The following is a 21512-nucleotide window of genomic DNA, read 5'->3' as shown; positions in this document are numbered from 1 at the left end:
AAATACCCATGATCAACCATGAGAATCAATATCCAGTACATGATATGTAAATGTTCTCAATTTAATTTTCAAATGATGTAGTACCATAATGTAGGAGGTTCTAAATATAAGTGATACATTATAGATGACAAAGCAAACTTTAAAGTAAATCCAGACAAAAAAGGGAAAATGTTATTTTTGTAAAAACAACCAGAGACCACCAGGTGTCTCTGTAATAAAAGGAATGTAAAAATGAAATTAAAAAAAGAAACAAATTTCAATCTCCAACCCCTCGCCCCACATGAATCAGTTCAAACTGTTCCAAAAACTAAAGTTACATGGAAAGATGAAATGTTAATACAGATCAGACAAATTGTGCTGCCAGTGTCAACGGTATTAATGCCTTCACAATTATGTTTTTAATGCAGATTCTACTTTATGTTGCGCCTTGCAAAAATTACAAGCATTCTCATGCACACCATATTAAAAAATCCTCAAACTGTACCAGAACATGTGCAGTTATCTGTTCTTCTAATTGGACACAAAATTATTTCATTACAAGTTTGTCACTACTTTGAATTTAACTATGATTAATGACAACTGTATTACTGATTTAGTTCATTTTATGAAACAGACTTAGGCTGTACCTATAGGAAGGTACTGACACAGTTAAAGTGGTACAAACCCCCTATCATAGATGGAGTCACTATGGGAAGATACTACATATCAGTACAGCTTATTCCTGTAATGGAAGAGAAATAAATAGCACTAATATAAACCATTTATAGTAGCATAACTTTGCAAGTTGTCTATTACAAAATTCAATACTGAATGATACAGTTACTGATACTCTTGTCTGTAATAGTACTTGTATTACACGTGAAGACAAACACTCTGTAGCTGACACGTAGTTTAGAAGAGTGCATAGATGTGTTCTGGAAAACACAAGAAGCATTTGTTCACAAATGTGCACTTACCACTTCCAAATTACATATCCTCCCTTTCCCTTCATTGTTACAGTCTATGTGGTTTATGTGAAAAGCTACTTGCATAGTATTTATTTAGATTTTTGTTTTACTTAACATGTCTTTGACAGCCATTCTTAATTGCCAGCACTGTAATCTTAAGTGATTGATAAAAGGTAAATACCAAGGAGGTGAATATTTTCAAAGTATGGAACACCTGTACTTCATTAAGTAATAAGAAACATATTTATCTATACTTAAAAAACCAAATCTCTTTTAATTTTGAAATTACTAGTTTAATTTTGGGACTACTTCTATTAAAATTAAAATATTTATTTTTCCACACATTCTCAGGTTTCATGTAACAGCAAGGAAAACATGAATAGCTGGAAAACATTTTGTATAAATTTTTTGTGTAAATGTTCAGAAATAGCATTTTATAAACTTCATTTTGATGTTTACATTTCATGTTCTGTAATAGCAAATATATTTACTAAATAATATGATGTAAAAATATACAGTAAAACACAGTAAAAAAAAGTAGTAAAATATACCCCAAAACAGTAGCATCGTTGAGAGATACTACTGGTGGCAAAATTAGTAGGCATGTGAATTTCTTGATTTGCCCTTGTCAGATAGAACCTGTCCTCTCTTCAGCATCTCAGCTTCTTGGCTTTTCATAAATGATAACTTCTTCCCTCCATGTCATAAGATCTTGATGCATGCTGCATTATCAACTCTCCACCAAATCTAGCTCCAAAACTTTGTCCATCTGAGAATGCTCTTCCATCTTTTCCCATGCCTCTTTTTCTTGTTCCAAGCTCTCATTTTGCCTTCTTTTCTCTGCACACCCCCCACACCCCCCCCATCTTTCTTCTTTTCTTTCCTTCCACTCTTACACCACCACTCTATACTTTTAGTCTGATCCTTCCTATGACCTTTCATGCCTGGCTGAGCAGTGCTGGTAAGTCTCCTTTAGCATGGTGTCACAGAACCTCGTTCACTGTATAAAGATGTGCACAAAGAATTTTAATATTCTAAGTATTTTATTTACACCTATGTGTATTGAAACTGACCTTGGTATTCTGTTTACAATGTTAATGAATATTAGGAAATTATTTGAAATAAATTATTTTTGTTAAGGCAAAATTCCACACATTCCAGTAAAAATAAGTCTACACTGTATAATTTAGACAGTTACAGTCTTTTTCCCTGCCTTTCATACAAAGCAAGAAGAGTGGGCAATCCACACAAACAGACTGAAAATCTTGAAACAGCAGAAAATCTCTGAAAACCAGCCTTCAGCAGGCCATGAGGCAAAACTTGTATCTCGTCTTTGTTGAACCTCCCCACCTATCAGGTTCAAAAAAAGAAATATCTGGGACAGTGGGGCCAGTAAATCTTCCTACACAATATGGTTTGGAAAGAAACTTTGAAACCCTGTATGTGAATTTGTCTGTTCAATTTCCAGTGTTTCACTGATTGCTGATCTCCCTATAATTCCCACTTTTTCCTGCAGTACCTCCCAGGATTTCAAGAGTATTCTCTATGCTTTTTGTTTATCCTTCTCTCTCTTTTTTTTTTTTTTTTTTTAACCTCCTGCTCCATTCATTTATGAAAGTCATCCCTTTTCTTCTATAATCATCCTTCTTACGCTAAACTCCAGTGAGTTTAGTAATCTATTAATAGTAATCTCTTAATCCCATACTTTTTTCCAAATGAAATGTTCATAGTAGAAATAATACAAACACAAAAAACCCCTTGAGATTTCTCTAGACCTCATCTATCATTATCGTATTTATTTCTTTTGCATGTCACATGCTTTTCCCATGATACTTTGTTACTTGGCTTCAGTACAAGATCTTTTATACGCATATTGCATTTTAGGCAGTAAAGCTCCACTATAAATTGTATAAATAAATATAGCATAGTGTTGTGCATATGGGTGTGCATGTACATAAACTTAGTTACAAAGAAGTAAATATACAGCGACTCCTTTGGTTTTAAAGTAATATAGTTCAAGAATACTGTACAGCTTGCAGAAGACAACTTTGGCTTGCAAAATGCAAAAGTTAGAACACTCCTAATCCGTTATTTGTGAGGTTTATTTGTGAATAAACTTCAAAGCTGACAAATAGGACTTAAAGGATGTGCAAATAGCTTTATTCAAATCTATATGGAACGATATAAAATGTTCCTTTCTCTTTAAAAGTTATTTAAAGCCAACCGTGAACTGGCTGAGTAAGAGAATTTTTAACAGTTACTTGGCTAGTCCCATTTTCTCATGTATGGATTTTCCACTAAAGGATTGATGGGGTAAATTGTTTTCATTGTCTCAGTCTAGACAGCAGCTAGATTAGGATCAAAACAGATGACAGCTCTTATTTGGTCAGGCATACAGACACCACTATACTAACTGTGGTATACAGAAAATGAAATGCTGTGGAACAGAAATTCTCTGTATTCAGTGAATAATTCTCATAGTTTTTATCCAATCCAGATGTTACTAACTTATTAGTTCTCCTATTAATGGGGGCACGGAGAGGAGGAAAAAAAAAAGTGAAATAGTCTTATCAAGATGTGTAATGCTGCATAATCTTTCAGTCAAGTGTGGGTAGGAAAAAGGTACATGAGTCACAGGCCAGAGTCAGACACTTTTGAATTCTGGTGAGAGCTATCACACACACCCTCATGTCTTGACCTATTTCTCAGCCAATAAACCTGTGATATGGTAGTTGGATTTTCCAAAGAGCTGGACTCTGGGGATCATTTGATGAATCCAACATGCTTACACCCACAAGCATTAAGTGAAGGGGAAGTCTTCACCAGGCCATGTATGGCCTAGTGAGGAAGTTAATGAATAGTTCATATGTATGAACAGTTCATATGTATTGCTAGAGAAGAACATGTATCTACATATGTGCAGATATATGCATGTGTGCACACACACCAGAGCCACCCAAAAGTGAGGCAACTGCAACGTTTGCTGCTTTTAGACCCTATCATTAGAAGAGACTTGAACACTTAAATCAGACGAACTGAACTGTCACTGGAAAGAATCTATCCTTCTCCAACAAAGACCTCAAACACTGGCATGTACAGCTGAGGAAAGTAACTTCAGTATAGAGATGAAAAGCGTATGTAAGAACGTACACTGAAAGAGTCAAACCCGCAAGGAATAATCATAGAATCACAGAAAGGTTGAGGTTGGAAGGGACCTCTGGAGGTCATCTGGCCCAAGCCCTCTGCTCAAGCAGGAACACCTAAAGCTGGTTGTTCAGGACTACGTCCAGGCAGCTTTTGAGTATATCTAAGGTGGGAGACTGGTGGGCAGTGCTTAGTCACCCTCACAGTGAAAAAGTTTCCTGACGTTCAGGGGGACCCTCCTGTTTCAGGTTGTCCCCGATGCCTTTTGTTCTGTCACTGGGCACCACTCTAAAGAGCCTGGCTCCTTCCTCTTTGTGCCCTGCCTTCAGGTACTTACACACCTTAATAAAATCTCCCTGAGCCTTCTCTTCTCCAGGATGAATAATCTCAGACCTGCCTTAACTAAACTGTTTAAAAAAGGTTTCTCAGCTGGATTATTTGCCCTTCCAGAACCTGCAGATCTGTACGGAGACAAGCTACTTGGAGATAGGAATGACCATAACAGGTTTCAAAGAATGAGGAAAGCTAAAGAGAATGATACAGACATTAAGCAGCAGGGAGCAAGACCGTGCTTTTCGCAACCGTGCTGAGGGAGGGTTGCTGAAGTCGCAGTATCAGTAAATCGTACAGGATAAGCTCTGCCCACGGAAGACAGCTGGCAACATGGCAGGTGGTGCGAGTTTTTCTGCTGAAACTCACTTTCCAAGGAACCAGAGCATTTATTTTACTGAATGAGAGAACCTGCCGGGTCCCGATTCTGGAAACCTCTAGGGAGATCACAACGTCCACTCATGCCTCGTCCCACCACCACTGCCCCCTTCACCCCCCAACACCTCCAAGGGCACCTTTCGGCTGCGCAGACAGCCGCCACTCAGCGAGGCACACGCCGCCCTCGGGCCGGGCCGGAGACGCCATTACTCCCCCTCAGGTAAAACCGCCACCACGTCCGCCCCCCCCGCGCGCCCCGCCCGGCCCGGCCCCGCCCCGCCGCGGCCGCCGCGCCTGCGCAGTGGAGAAAGGTCGCCGCCGCCGCGCGCCGGTTCCCCTTCCGGCCGTGCCGGGGCTCCTGACAATATGGCCGCGGCGGGCGGGCGGCGGCTGTGGCTCCTCTGGGCGGCAGGTAATCGGCGGGCAGCCGCCAGCCTCTCCGAGCTGTAGCCTTGGCCCGGCGAGCGGGGCGGGGAAGGGAAAAGCGGTGGGCCTCGGAGGCGGGAGAAGGGCTGGGGGGGTGGCGGGCAGCGCTGCGGCGGGCGGGAGGGAGGTGCGGGACGGCGGGGAAGGCTTGGGGCTGTGGGAAGGCGTTGGAGGCGTGAGGGGAGAGGGGGGAGGGCGCGCTGGCGGTGAGCCTGTCAGCTGGCGTGGGTGAGCACCCCCAGTTTGGTTTGGACATCGCTCACGATACGCTTTTTCTTATCTCGCAGTGGTTGCACAGGTGGTGGCACCAGGTGCGGGTTTTGTGGAGGATCTAGATGAGTCGTAAGTACTGGGGTGTCTTGCCTTACTAAATATTGTTTGTCTTTTTGTGGGGGGGATGACCCCAGCCTGACAGCTTTGTGCAGAGTGTTGTTGTCAAGAAAGCTACGCTGGAAAAAGTGTTTCTCATAGCAGGAATGGCAGAAAGATTGTGGCCCGTGTTAAGTAGCTGCAATTAATGAAGCCAAGGAGCGCTTTCATTTTGCAGTTGCTTTAAAGATGTTATTGCAGGTGCTGTTGCCAAAAACATTCTTAGGTTTCCCTGTTCTTTCTTTCTTTCTTTTTGGTGGAGTAAATGTATGGGTGGATTGATGCCTACCCCAGATAAAAACTGATTGCATTTAACCAAATTCTCCATTAGCTTGCTGCATAGCTGTCACAGGGAGTTGGGAGAACGAGTGTAAGTGTGTTCATGCATGGCCAGAAACGGAAGAGAGGAGGCCTGTAGGACCAGTTCATGGCTGCTTGAAGTGCCAGTTATATTCCAGTGTAAAAATGTGCTTTTGCCACAGATTTAGCTCTGAGACTGTGGTGGTGTTGAAATGAATAGTCCTGCCCTTAACTTGGTTTTGGAGTGTTATTGTTCATGTACTGCCTTGCTTTAGCAGTTTGATGGCTGTGTACTTGCAGTTCCCAATAAAAATGAACTTTCCAAATTTTTTTTTTTCAAATCAGCAGGTTGATCTGAAGGGCTACAAAGCAGCATGAATATTAAAATTGAAATAGAATTAAAATAGAAGGTATAGAACATATACTAGCTAGTAGAGGAGGAGAAGGTGGCATTAGATGGCTGCTTTATGATAAATTGAAACCAGTCAAAAGCAATGTCTTAATGAGGGTTCTGCCCATGATAAATTGCATCATAGAGCTAACTAGTTAGAAAACCATTCATTTTTTAATCATGTTGCTTATTCAGCTAGAGCAGATAATCATAGGAACAAATGAGGTGCAGTGAAGTTATGGGGAAAGGAATGGGAATGTATGGAAGGGATACTGAAGAGAAATAGATCGGCATCTCTGGTGTTTAAAGTGCTGATTTTCAGAGAACGTTTCAGAAATGCACCTTATATTTTCAGGGACTGAAGATAAAGAGGCTAAGTAAATAAAATAGCCTATATCTGTGCTCCCGCATAGTGTTTCCATATAATTTTTCCACAGGGGTGAATTTAAATATAATTGCTGTTTTGGAGTGAAGAAGCGTAATTCTGTAGTTGCGTAACTTTTTTGAAATAGCAGATAAAAGAAAATCCTGTTTTACAACACTTGGATTTTTCAACTCCAAAACTACACAGATGCCTGTATGTGCAATTGGAAATAAGAATTAAACGGTGAGTTGTTCAGGACAGGTCGGGGGGTTTTTTTTAGCTAATTGGCAAATGGTGAAAAAAGTCAGGAAAACAGTTCTTTTTAAAAGCATTGGGAGCAATGACTGGCAAATGTTTCAAGTTTTCCCTTTTATAGATACCTAAACATCATTGAGTTCTTGCTGTTGCTGAAAACTTTGAGTTATATTTGAATTGTGTTAGCTGCAAACAGTACCTGCTGGCACAGGGTGCAGGTCCTTTTCCCAAGCTTCCAGGGTGGTAGGAAAACAAGTAACTGAGGATTGCTAACAGAGGTGAAAACTACCAGTATCACCCAACTGGCCTGTGGAAGGGATGCAAAATAGGAACTGTGGTTCTTATACACTTATGCTGATCTTAACTGCTGGCTGCCTCAGATCAGTACTTATTTTGTGACATTTGCTGACTTGTTCCTGCATGATAACAAAGCAGATAAATAATCTGACAAAAAAAGGAAATATTTTTCTGTCTGTTAGGATGCACTGGTGGCTCAACCCAGGATCAGAAGCATCAGAAACAGTGCAGGGAGGTTGAGAAGGAAGCAGGGAGGAATAGAAACAGCAGCTGGGTTGGTTTAAGGCCCTTGGAATTGAGGCCTTGGTTTTCAGTTTTGTTTCATGCTGGTTTCTTTTAACTGCTAATGATTAGCTGAGGTGCATGGACTAAGTGGAAGTTGAGGCAACATTTGATCAGGTAGTGCCAAGTGTTGAGAAGTTGTACATGTTTGAGACAAATAATTTTGATTCAGGGATATGCAACATCTTATCTTTACACCAGTGTGATTGTGCTTCTGTCAGCCGACAGAGGATTGTGTAGGACAGTTAAAAAGAGACACTGAAATTTTATACTAGAAAATGTATTTACAGGGCCCAGAAACAGCACCTTCACAAAATGCTTAAATACCCATTTGTACAGAGAGTTCTGTTTTTCTTCAAGAGTATGTTGAACTTTCTTAATATAGTCTAATAATTTAATCACTGACATTACCAAAACTAGAACATATTTAGATAGTTGGTTTTTGCCACACTCCAGATTTTTGTTTCTGTGTAAGTTGATTAAATAGCTTGTAAATAGCTTAAAATTTATTATTGTAAAAACTGCAGCATTTTTTTTATAATCTCTTAGGCCAAAGTTACTAAATTCCATTGGAATGTTCAGCCTCCAGACTTTTCCTTTCTTTCCTATTTTTCTTTGTTGGTTTTGTAAGCTTTCGTCCTACCTTTGTCGGTGCTTTAATGTTTGCAATCTCCTGTAAAAGTCATACTGTATCAGGGGGAGGAGAACAATTAATTGTAAATTCTTTTACAAACCAAGGGTGGTACACTAAATTAACAGCACAGCCAGGATCTGCTTTCTGCCTCTTGCATCATAACCAATTATTTGACGTTGTTATTGGAAGTTGGAGCTTCGTTAGAGTTCTCAAGAGATGCCAGGTTCTAACTAGTTTTTCCATTAGTTCTGTAGCACTTAGGGTGGTGAAGTACATTTTTAGTGAGGTAGTCAATGAAGCAATTTTGAGACTTAAAAATGCTGCTTTCCAGTAGCAGTTTTAGATTAGTCACTGCAAATACCTTTTCTGTTGTGCAAGCATTGCAACTTTGGTATGCTATCAGTGAAACAAAAAAGGCTTGAATTTGCCAGTGAAATTCTGCAATTCTAAGTTTCAGACAGTGCTGTAATTAGATTATATTCATGATTTCTGAATTATTTTTTTCAAACGGTAGGCCAGCATCAGCATTAGTATTTCTTCAAAACCGTTATGGACCATCACAAATCTATTCAACTTTAAATAAAATGTAGTAAATATTCTCTGACTCTGCTTACTGCCTGTGAGCCATTTATAGGCATACTGCATATTGGGAATTGATGAGTTGAGCTATAACTTCTATTAATTAGATCTTAACATAGAGTGTAGATCACACACTGTGTAATCATATATATATTCATCTTCCGCTATAATGGTGTTACAGTAAGTATGTTGTGTAACGTATTTTATAGCATATGACATTATTCCCCCAGTTCTAGTCACTTTTATGAAACCCATCTTTTAAAAAAAATTAACCTTATATTAAAATTATTGCTTATTTAATTCTCAACACAGAAATAGTTAAGCAATGCAGTAATTTCTATGATCTTGTAATGACAGTAGTTCAGTGAAATGTGTAAGCAACATTTCAAGAAGTACCAAGAAACTTTATCACGTTCTGTTTTTGTTTTAGGGGTTTTAGCATTTAGTGACAGATTTACAGTTTATAAAGCTGTCAGTTCATTAAGATGTTATTTGTCTAGCATTAAGAGTATTCAGTCGTACCTGTGTATCTGTTTTTTGTCAATAACTTGAAGATTTTTATTCCAGTAAATTGGTTTCTTGTGTGCACCTTTGATAAAAGCATAAACTGACACACTTATAGTAGAACGTTGAAGGACGTTAAACTAAAATTGATTTGCTTGTTACTATTAAAGATAATTTAGTTAATCTTAGCTTTACTGATTGTAGAATAACTGTGTAAACCAATGCTCTAAGGGTCTGTATTGATACATAAAATTTCAACTTTTCTAAACTGTCTACAACAGTATTTGATATAACTAGAATGGCTGCAAAATACTTCTTCCCTTTAGATTACATGTCCTAATCAAGTATCTTTTGTGTGTTTTCTGTTTTCTTACTGTTTTTCTGTTGTTTTTTTTTTTTTTGTCTTGGCAAATAGTTAGCGAAACCTAATTGGTACGACTGTGTATGTAGTATCATGTCTAGGGGCAATCTTAATACTGGAAAATACCTATTTCTTCCTTCCCTCCAACCCCAAAGAAAGAAGCAAAACGGAATTCTTTTATCTATAGTTTTATACCCACTTAATTGTAGACTGCCTGTTTCACACTTCACTTCCCATGTTCATTTTCAAGTACATCATGTATTGATTTCATTTTTTCCCCTCCTAGGTTTAAAGAAAACCGTAAAGATGATATTTGGCTCGTAGATGTGAGTATATGAGAAAAATAGGAAGACCTGCTAGTGGAAATCAAAACATAAAATGTACAATGATACGCTCTGTAGTAAGGCTGCTTCATTGTTTGGAAAATTGTTTGTACATGGTGCAGAAAAATTGCATGACAGTAATTCTTCTGACAGGATGATAAGCAATCTGTCTGTACTGTTCCGGATGAACCAGGAATTAGACCGAGTACTGGACGCAGACAGGCTTCATCCTGTATTTTACAGTCCTTAAAGAAGGAAAGCAGATTACCTAATACAGTCTGGAGGTGATCACCTCTGTTCAGAATTCTGGTTATACGAGCTGATTTGTTTTCTAGACATTTAGCACTACAGCATCACATATATGAGAGACTTCTTTTACCTTTCTAACATATTTGGAAAGGTTCAGTGCTCCTTATTTCAGAGGCAAGGAATTATTAAAAAGATTGAGCTTGTTTGGGAGTGAGATAAAATTATTTTTAGCTCACCCAAATACAAACAGTAATTCCCAAATTGTATAATTCAGATTTGTGATTTTTGAGTGGGGGAAACTATATATGCTGATTCAGAATTGATCAGTAATGTCTAGGAAAACAAAATCCAACTTTGTCAAGTTGTGACCTGATCTTGTTATACAAAAACATTGATATCTTCCCTAATAATTTCACTGAGGTGTTGCATCAAGACATAGGCAGAAAGATGAGGCAAAGTCTTGCAATTCTTGGCTGTGAGAAAACAGGATCAATTTTTCAGTGTGCTTGTATAAAAGTAGTTCCTGAAGAACTGAAACCCAGAGGGCAGCTCGGGGCAGTATGTGTACACACACATATATATTGCCCTTCCTTTTAAAGAATAGTGTTCCTCTATTGGCAAATAAATTCATATTCCTGGATGGATTGATTACATGATCTTTTAACTTTCAAAAAAACTGGAAAGTATTCCAAAAGAGATTTAAAAGAAAAGGAAATTTACCACACAGTCTATTTTTAAATAAGAAATTGTATAATGGTAGAGCAGTTGAATGTATTCTTTGCAAACTTGTGCTTTCATGTTAAAAGTAGCACTAATTCTGTTTGTCACTTCAGGTTTATAATTAATTTGCAATTTTATTAAGACTTAGACCACCATGACTGGGAAAAAAGCTTTCTTAATATATTTGAGGGTTAACATAGAATCAACTTCTTTGAATTATTTCTCTTCATTAACTTCTCTTTTTTTTTTTTAATATCAAATGTATTTGCTTCTCAGTTTTATGCACCTTGGTGTGGCCACTGCAAGAAACTGGAACCTGTGTGGAATGAAGTGGGTATAGAAATGAAAAACATGGGCTCTCCAGTAAAAGTTGGGAAGATGGATGCAACTTCCTTTTCTAGTAAGTATGGTTTGGTTAGAGGTAATTTCATTACAGCCTCTGTTTTGAAACTGTTCTTAATTTTTTTCATTAAGTCATTGTTATGTTCTGTATCATAGCAAATGTATGCAAATGGTCATTGGAGAACAATTTCCCAATCTACTTTCTAAAAGTGACAACGTGCTGTGGTATGCAGTTTTTATCACACTTGTTTCTGCTTGTTTAGGGAATTATTCCTGACAAACAGAAGGTAAAAGCTTTTCAAAGATCTGCTTTTGATAGGCTGCTTAGAGCACTATTATACAAGCATCTTTATGTGGGGCATCTCTTGACAGCATCTAATTTCAGGTTTCTTGTATTACTGTTGGACAAGTTCTTGTGTTCTTGCTGTTGTTCTTTTCAGGTGGTAATCAGTCCTTAACAAATTACACCAAAAGTCTCCTGAAAGTCGCTGAAGTCATCACATCAGTATTGAGCCAATTTCTTCCCTATTTCTCTGTAAATGTCTTCTTGAAGAATCAATTTCAGCTACTTTAACGCTTTTTTTTTATGATGCCTTTCATATGTACTGACCTTTTCAGACAAAACCAAAAACTTCAGGTATTCAGAGAAGCAATTTGAGTAGGCATGAAAGGATTGTTGCATGCTTAACAGTATTTTCTTAGTTTTAGCGTTGTTGTCTCTTATAATTTCACTTATGTTGATGTTGAACCAGGAGGATATTTGAGAGAAGGCGTAGGGAGCAGTGGGGCCCAAGTGAAATCTGCATGTAATAAAAACTCTGTTAATATATGTGATGCTTTCAGTTAATACCCGTTAAACCTGATTATTGAGGATTGATATATTTGCATAAAATATTATGCAGAATACTTTTTCCAGTGATATTACAGTTTTTCTGTGCTTATATATAGCAGAATTTGGTCTTTTGAGATCAAAATGATCTTGTCTCAAACACCAATTTATTGTATGTAGCTTTTTCTGTAAAACCTTGTAAGTTTGACCTCATGTTTCATCTTAAAGATACTTATTTACTAAGGAAAAATAAGTCTGGAGAATTAAAAGTTTTGAGATCTTGTAACCAGGTAACTTGAAAATCGGGAATGTTTTTCTTCTCAGATTATTACCCGTTTTATGAAGAATAGAATCTGATATAAATTTTGAAATAGTTTCATGCTTTTATTTTGAAAGAGGAAACTTTCAGCATCTGGATATGAAAAGTTCAGTCAACTCTGCTTAATGTCTTCCCAATCTAAAGATTCTCTGAAATCCAAGTAACTCAGTCTCGAGAACATCAGAAGGAAATGCAGCTGGCCACACTTGTGTAACGAGGAAGGAGTATGAATGGTTGGCTCTGCATACTTTGTGTTTCTAATAAAAATATGAGGTGGTATGAAAAGTCTGAACTATAGGTAGCTTGTCATCAGGGAGCTGAGATCACAGCTGAACATTTTAAGCATCCAGTAAGTGATGCCTCAGATTGCTGTGTGGAATGAGGATACAGCAGTTATATCAACAGAACAGGTACCTGGTGTGGTATGGGTTGAATTTTCATAGGGGTTAGCCTCAGAAGTCTGCCTCTGTATGTGATCAGAGTAGAACTATGTCACACCTGGGGCTAGCATAATTGCTGCTGCTTGCCTGTACTGCATTCTTCATACCAACAAGTGAAGGTGATGATGTAAATACATCGTTTCCATGACATTGAGAAAATTTTAGTAACTCCATGGCTGGGATATTTAAAAAATTATATTAAAAAAGTCTTGTTTTGTAGTTCTCCTGACTCTGCTCAAGAGCTGTACAAGGAGAAGTTAACTGCCTATCAGCACCTCTTGTGATTGAATGTTCTAATACACATTTCAATGCGTTCTAGTTCTGTGTAGTACAGCTGTGAGAGAAAAGGATCAGAAACAAATTGATCCTGTAATGCATATTTCTTATATCAGTCTCCTTTGACTAAGATGCTGGTAGGTGTGCTGCTAGTTTTATTTGTAGTTCTGTGCAATTAGGGTTTTGATCTGGGCAAACAACCTTAGAGTCACAATTTTAAATGTTATTCAGAGCTGTACACAACTCCTCCCACATCTGCTCTGACATGCGGTTGGTAGCTGCAGAACGCTTATATTAAAAGGATTGAGTCTTGTGCATTTTGAGTGTAGAGGTTGTTCTTCAGTAGGGTATTGCACAAATATTGTCACAATTTTAGACTGACTTTAGTCTTTTCTGAAGACTACTTAGTTCAACTTTTGGAATGCTGAATTGACTGGCAAGTGTAGTTTAAGCTGGCAGTTGCTATGTTCACAACTGGAAGGGTGATGGCAAATTGTACCCCTCTAATCGATGGAGCAAGATACAAGGTTTTAAATAAATGTGAGATCGGGGAGAAAGTTTTACAATTGTCTTTGCATTAGTAAGCAGCAGGTAAGTAACTGATTGATGCTAAAATGTCTTTGTGATGAAGTTGATGACTGTAGACATATACCTCAGTAGAATATGCATTAAAAACTTACTTTTTTATAATTACTACAGTATGACACTGCACTTTTGTTGTTACCTGTTACTGTAGCATGAATAGTTAATTGTCTTTTATATTTCTTCTAAGCATTAGTATTTACAGCTCTACGTCCATGACGCTTAATTCTTGCCTCTGATGTTTTCAGCCAATCGTATGTGCATATTAAATCCATACTACTTTTCGGTGAAAACTGACCAAGCATGTCTGTCTGGATGATTCTCATGCCATTTGACTTGTGGCATATGAATTGAGAGTCTATGCTGGGACCCTGCAGTACCTCTGAAAGAGGTCCAGAATTCAGTGGTGTAGCTTCATAACAGCAGTTTCTTGAAAGCAAGTAAAATAATTCAAACTGAACCAAGTGGTAGGTTTTTCATTTATTTATGTGGCTGGAATAGTAAACTGCGTTTAAAAATTAAGGTAGGAGAGCAAGAAAGTCTTGGTTCACTTTGGCATTAACACATTTCTTTCAGGTATTGCATCTGAATTTGGAGTGCGAGGCTATCCAACAATTAAGCTGTAAGTTGATGCTTCCCATTGAACGTCTAACATTTACCTATTGTGCCACTGATTTTGTTAGAGTCAAAAAAAAAAAAAAATTCCTCTCCACCTGAAAAGCCTCAAAACCGAACCAAAAAAAATTATTTCACCATCTTGTTTTGGCATTATCTTTGACTTCTACTGGACTGTTTTGCTTTGAAATTCAGTAATATCAAGCATCTTTAGAAACAGAGTTCTTAATAAACTTGGAATTAATTGCCATTTTCTATGCAACTTTGTAAAAGTGTGTGTATATATAATTATATATTTCAAATACATATATTAAATTATTAAAGGGAATTTCATGCAGCAGTTGATTTGACACATTTAGAGTGATTCAGGCAATAAGTGCATTCCTGAGTCTTCTGTTAACTTTTTGCAGGTTGCTGATTGCTTTTACTTATTTTTAATTACCTCTGTCTTCTCTTCCATGTACCTGAAAGTCTTACGTAAATGATAGTAGTGGTTACTATATAGGGTGAAGTGTGAGAGAAGTTGTTTGACAAGAGAAGTATATGTAAATTTTTTTGCTTCACACAGAGGACAAAATTTATAGGAAAATACCAGTCCATATTATTATGTACTTTTTTATAGCTCATATAGTGTATAGTTAAATAAAGACAGTAATTTTGAGTACTTTTTACTATGAACATACAGGGTTTGTTAGCAAGTTTTTGTTTAAACAAATACTATTTGTAACATACAATAGAACTTGTCAAGTTAGTTTTCTCAAAAAGGGGGCAGAGATGTTTGGCTTACTTATCTTTAAGGATGAAAAACTTTATTGGCATATAGAGGCATAGAAAATTTGGTTTATGTTTACTTCTTTTCCTGTGAGTTCCCTAGACTTAGATGGGTTCAAAAAAAGCCTGTTAGAATTAGTAAAATTGCCTTGAATATTCTTAAAATGCAAGCATGCTGCATCCCCTGTCAGCAGAGAACAGTAAACTGGCCAACGCTTCATGAAGCTTAATTAAACACATGAATTCAGAAGGTTTTGCAGGTCATTTGATACTTCTCAATTATAAAAAAAGTATTAAAGAAGTGTGTATATTTGTCTTTTACAAGGACTAATCCCTGAGCAGTATAAATGCTGAATGTTTGGGATTTGGTTTGGGCGTGTGGTCATGAGCAAATATTCCAAATGAACTGTGTGTTTGCAAAGTAAATGACTGCTGTCATTTAGAAAAAAATAATTGTAAACAAATGTTAATAATTTTTATAAGTCAGTAAATCGGATATGGTGTAAATAAGTTTTTATTGTATAATTGCATTTTATTGCATTGTTGTGTTTTATATTTTGTCGACCACCACTTCTACGTGACTATTTGAAAAATTACCTTGTTTATCACTTGTTAAAAGGTGACTATAATAAACTTGTGAAAACTGAGTAATTCTACATGCGCAGATATAGTTTAGTTGATTTCAACTCTCTTCTCTTTTTCTCTTTCCTATTTATTTAGCTTAAAAGGTGACTTGGCATACAACTATAGAGGACCTAGAACCAAAGATGATATAATTGAATTTGCTAATAGAGTGGCAGGGTAAGTATACTCTTCTGTCAGACTGGTTCTGTTGACTTAAAACCTCTGTAGAATTTTGAGGTGCGTCAGAAATTAAATCTATTTTGAAAAGAATGAGACATTGACATGAAGTGAAAAACTCAGTGCTATACATGTGGTTGCCCATGAGACTGTTGGTGAGTGGCATGGAGAAAGTAAGTAGAGAGTGGCTAGTCACAATCCCTTCTTTACAGTGCAAGAACTAAAGGCTTCCCAAATTAGTGGAAACTATGAATAAATGAAACTCATGGAAGCTACAAACAAGAATACTGGCCTAAAGGTTGGCTGACAGATAGACATCATTGTTAAGGTAGAATCTGTTTAATACTCTAAAGTTATTTTGGAAATACCAGTTTAATATATGCGTGTGCATCTGAAAAGTTGCAGCAGTTGGTGACATAAGGAAATTGCTTTTGCAGAATTGTTCCCAACAGTTTCTGTTGGCTTTTTCTGCCTTTCCTCCTTCCCTACAGTAGCCTGTGGCCTCAAAATGTTACAGACAGTAATCTTCGGGAAGAAAAAAAAATCTCATTTCTTTCCTTCATTCTTAAATATAATTAAGAAGCATTCATGTAGATACATAAAATTAATTATTGTTCAGAATTCTGTAGTTTAGGAGTATCAATGTTTTCTAATAATTTACCGGAATTTTGTAAGATTATTTTAAGACCACATTTCTAACTGCTGTGCTTGCATTCAGAATTTTATCTTTCATATGAGTGAGACGTTATTGTGACTGGGGAGACCTCATTGTGGCCTTTCACTGCATAAAGAGGTCTTATAAGAAAGTTGGAGAGAGACTTTTTATCAGGTCTTGTACTGACAGAATAAAGGGCAGCGGTTTTGAACTGAAAGAAGGTAGATTCATATTGGATAAGGAAGACAGTTTTTTTGCTGTAAGGGTAGTGAGACACTGGAACAGGCTGCCCAGAGAAGCTTTGGATGCTTCCTCCCTGGAAGTGTGCAACCTGATCTAGTGGAAGGTGTCCCTGCCCTTGTCAGGGGGCATGGAACTATGTGATCTTTAAGGTCCCTTCCAACCCAATCTGTGGTTCTGTGTCTGGTAAATGGCATGCGTGTTTACATCATAGCAGCATTTTGTACTAAGATATTAATTTCAAATTTAAGTGTGCTATTTGAGGAACATAAGTTAATTTAGGGGGCATTTTTAGGGTTTTTTGCTTTTAGTTGAAACTTTAATAAGAAATGGAAAAAATTAAATGAATTTGCATATGGGAATTCAGGGTGGTTTTTTTTTTTTTTAAAAAAAAGCCACAAAAAACTGCATGGTGTTTTCTTGGGAATTTTTATTTGTTTGGGTTTTGCAGCTTGCAGAAACTGAGATTTTTCTTTCACTTTCTTTTTCTTTCCTCTCAGACCTCTCATCAGGCCACTTCCTAGCCAGCATATGTTCGAGCATGTGCAAAAGAGACATCGTGTACTTTTTGTGTATGTTGGTGGTGAATCTCCTTTAAAGGTTTGAAGCTTGATTAAATAAAGTTACTTCTTTTGACTATTCATAGATGTAGTTTAAAATATCTTCTAAAAGACTGAAGTGCATGCTTTTAATATTCTCATGGTTTTTTACATTTATTGAACTGTTTTTACAATCTTATTTCATAACCATATTTTCTAATTTCTCTCTGAAGATAAAATATGTCACAAAACTTTCATTTGAAGCCTACGAAAAGTTGAGAAATTAAAAGACATTGTTTGTATTTTTTCAGGAAAAATACATTGAAGTTGCTTCAGAACTAATAGTTTATACGTACTTTTTTTCTGCCTCGGAAGATGTGCTGCCTGAGGTAAGCTGTTCCAGTTCCTACTATTTTCAGAAATGCTATCGTTCTCCTCAAATATATAATTCTGCTGTTTTGATGGCACAGAGATGGCTTCTTACTATGTATTTGACTTAGATAAATTTCAAACTATTTACATGACTGAAACATTTAGATTTTGAAGTCTGTATGGGCAAAGAATACAAACCGAGAGTCAGTCTGTCATTGCTTTATATTGGCCACATTACTTGTTCAGTCGTATTAATAAACAGGAGATATGCGGAACTCAACATCAGCTGTACAGCCTGAGCAAGAAGGTAGATAATTTGAAAGCTCTTGTTCCTCCTGACAGCCCTCTCACAAGCCACTTTTATGAATAGTTTGAAGGTCTGTGGCATGGAGTACCACTGGTACCCTAATAAAAGTTATTTTCATACTTATATCCTAAAGTTATTTTCACCCTGTGCAGTACAGCTGATCAAAACATTAGTCTGCCCAGGAATCAGTCGATCAGTCTACTCTCTGCAGAATGCTCATGTGGCTCTTTGGAGGATTCTGTAACAAGGAAATTATTGGCAGTTAGTCACAAGGGTGGAAAAAATTGCTACTACTGTTGTTAGTCTAACCATTGTTGCTTATGTGTTGAAGCAATATCAGGAGGATTTTTCATTTATTGTTAACTCCTAGTAGGACCTAAGCCTGCTCCATGCCTGATAATGCATGACTTTGAAATTAGTTTGGGATTAGCAGGGTGAGAGCTAACATAATTTAATTTTTTAGGCACCTTCATTTGCCAACATCATAAGTAGAACTGACCTCATTATAAATAGCGTATTGTTAGATTTCCAGAAGTCTTGTATCAAAAGCCACCTCAATCTGAATATTGCTGTTTGCACTTCATCACCAGCTGAGCAAGAAAAGTACTGTTCGCTCATGTAGTGGAAAGAGTGTAAAAAGGCTCAAACTCTCTGAGATTCTCTGATGACAGTGATGTAAGCAGTCAGCTGTTATATCAGCAGCCACTGAATGTAATTTGTCACAAATGTCATTTAAACTGAAGTAGTCATGGTATGCAGTATTCTATGGAGAGAAGCAAAAATGTTATGTATTTGTTGCTATTTGGAATGAGGCTTTGCATGACAGTATTCACTGCTAGACTTTGTTTCATCACCTTGGGTAATGTTATTCCAAGCTTCAGGCATCTTTTGCAAGCCATAAGCTGTACGTAGTCATCTGCCTTTTAAAGATGCTAAACTATGTTTTGGACAAATAAGAGAAGAAAGCATCATCTAGAATTACCTTCTTGCTCATTCATACAAGCTGTTACGTTATAAACCTGCTGCTTTTACATTTAGATGTAAAGATAATGTAGGATGATTAAGAAGGCATGTCATTTGTAAAGCGCTCATGGTATTGTTCTTGTTTCCCAAACATACCAGTAAATTAGACAATTCAGTCAACATCGTCATCAAAACTAAGCTCATGATGCAGTCCTTTCTTAACTACAAATGCTATTAGAATTTTAATTTATGGTACCAAACAGTAAAGAATAAGGAGCAGCATTTCTTCTGTGGCAGTTTAGTGAAAACATGAGCTGAATAAGATTCTTCTAAACTCCAAGAGAAAGGTTTCTACACCTTGTATTTTTTTAGGGTATGTTGCTGACCTAAACAGGATATTTAGGGTGATAATGCGGGCATTCGTTGTTCTGTTTGCCCAAATTAGGAGTATTTGCAGCCCTGTCTGCTGAAGCTGTGTCTTTATATTGCCATTAGCCTGAACCACAGGAAATAGCCCAGATTTAGTGGGACATGCTATCAATGTTACTGTTTAACTTGACAATATTGTGTCCATTTAGTAGAAGTATGATGGGTATGCTGACAACAGCACAAATTGGGAACAGAGAGCATGATTGATAAAATCCGTGTTACAATCTCCTATCTAAAATTCATGTCCAATCAATAAAATATTCTTCATGCTACTGCAGATCCTAGTAAAAATCCTGCTTCATTTATGCTTTGTCAGATCTGCTTCTCAAAAATACCTTTATGTTGTGTTATTTTTTTTAATATGCGGAAGCTGATAAATCTATTTTAGTAAGCGTAGACAGAAAACATTTAAATGTATTTTGAGATTTTCCCCATGAACTACATTTCCATGTTTTAAGATTGTTTAAAAAAATCTTGTAATTTTCCATGGATTAATTGGAACCACTTCTTTCAGTATGTGACATTGCCAGAATTGCCTGCTGTTGTGGTCATCAAAGATGGAACTTACTTTGTTTATGATGGTAAGTAAAAGTGGACATAACCTTAAGACAAGATACTTGACGCATATGTGGAGAAACTGGAACAGTTAGGATTTTTTTGAAGGTTGTGTTGTGATTCTGGGCAATTCCCCTATTTTATGATAAATAATAGCCCCTTCATGAAGAAGTAGGGAGAAAACCAATTAGTTCTTACGGAACAAAATGCATTTGAGAAGGAATTGGTTTTAGCAATACTGAATTAGAAGTGATGATGTTTGCTTTATGTTATCAGTAAGATGTACCTTCTAATGTTGCTTTGCTGTTGTTAATGCACTTGTAAAAGTTACCCCTTCACTCACTGTCCAAATTCATCATATACAAAAGAGAAGAAAACTTGCTGAAGAGGAGTCACACATGAAATGAATTTACAGTTCCAATTAATCAGATTTTCTCTTAAATGCTCTTCCTGACAGTCACATCTGTCTCTCACAAGTTAACTTGAATTTTTTCAAGTGTCTACTCTGCTCAGAGATTGCATAAAAGGGTCTGGTTTGAACTTTTTGTGCCTTGGCAATACTGACCATGTACTTTCTTAGTACAGCAAGCCTTGCTTCAGAAACTTTGAAGGAACAGGAGACTGGTTCTGCCTTTATTCCCAGTATTAAAATTTTGCGGGCCTTAAATGATGGCTTTGAGTATTATGTGACTTTCACATTTGTAATGCTTGGCTATTGGTAGTGGGAAAGGATCAGACAGCATAACCTCTCCCTATGTAACTGGTGGAGTGTTACTGTGCGTATGTAGAACGGTTGACCATTCAGTCTGATCTCCTTTTCTGAAAGCATCCCTTGCAGAGACATTAAGGAGATGTTATCACTGGAGCCGTTGATACAGTTTTAGGCTGGATAAACTGGCTTGTTTGTGTAGGCTGTAGAATGGTCACCTAAACCCAGTAGTGCTTCATAACACCACTGACAGCAGTACACCTGCCATTTATATAAAAAGTGTATATCCATATGTGTGGGTATCCATATATAAGTGCTAGATTACACTTAGTCTGTACTGTAAAGCCCATGCTTTATAGTCTGTTAGGTGCACAATACACACATGTACTTATATTGCATATCATAGGTTGGCTTATAGATACACAGCTTATTTACAAAAAACATCTACTCTGGGTTTAGGTTGTTTTAAATGCAAGTTTTTACTTTTAAGTTGAAAACATATTACTCAAAGATTATTCTGGTGTTTAAATTTCTGAGGATCATGAGTACCACAGCAAAATACTCCAGATGGGCCGTGAAGGATTTTCTTTGTGATTTCATAGAATGGCTGTACTTGTCTTCCTTTTCAGTCTGTTGCCTTACCAATCATTCTCCAGATAAAAATTCACTCTATAGCTTCCTTGATTTGTATTTTTTTTTTTTTTAATTTTTTAAATGGGCTTGGAGAAGTAAAGCTTGTCAAAAAGAAACACTTCTGAATTGCTTTTTGCTGTGTGGCCTGCTTGCTTTTTCCACGCTTTTCAAATCAAACACAAAGCTTGTAATAATCCAGGTTTCTAATTTACTTTGTAAAAATTACACTCTTTTATAATATACTAGCAACATTATTGCAAATCAAATAAATTATGAAGTATA

The 21512-nt window shown here is 37.0% G+C and overlaps 1 protein-coding gene across 2 annotated transcripts in view; it reads left to right on the top strand.

Annotated features, from left to right (window-relative positions):
• The first annotated feature begins 5118 nt into the window (after positions 1 to 5118).
• Positions 5119 to 21512, top strand: part of TMX3 (thioredoxin related transmembrane protein 3) — a 30659-nt gene continuing 14265 nt past the window's right edge. For both annotated transcript variants that reach the window (XR_012633127.1, XM_074899294.1), the window contains exons 1-9: positions 5119 to 5211; positions 5513 to 5567; positions 9848 to 9887; positions 11130 to 11253; positions 14218 to 14263; positions 15748 to 15828; positions 17224 to 17323; positions 17574 to 17651; positions 19848 to 19914. Coding sequence is in view for 1 of the 2 variants with exons in the window: in XM_074899294.1 (XP_074755395.1) it covers positions 5166 to 5211; positions 5513 to 5567; positions 9848 to 9887; positions 11130 to 11253; positions 14218 to 14263; positions 15748 to 15828; positions 17224 to 17323; positions 17574 to 17651; positions 19848 to 19914 (637 nt within the window). In the remaining variant the exon portion in view is untranslated. The remainder of the gene's footprint in view (positions 5212 to 5512; positions 5568 to 9847; positions 9888 to 11129; positions 11254 to 14217; positions 14264 to 15747; positions 15829 to 17223; positions 17324 to 17573; positions 17652 to 19847; positions 19915 to 21512) is intronic.

Source organism: Athene noctua, chromosome 2, assembly GCF_965140245.1.
Source record: "Athene noctua chromosome 2, bAthNoc1.hap1.1, whole genome shotgun sequence".
In the NCBI taxonomy this organism is placed as follows: Eukaryota; Metazoa; Chordata; class Aves; order Strigiformes; family Strigidae; genus Athene; species Athene noctua.
This window is presented reverse-complemented; position numbering and strand designations above follow the sequence as displayed.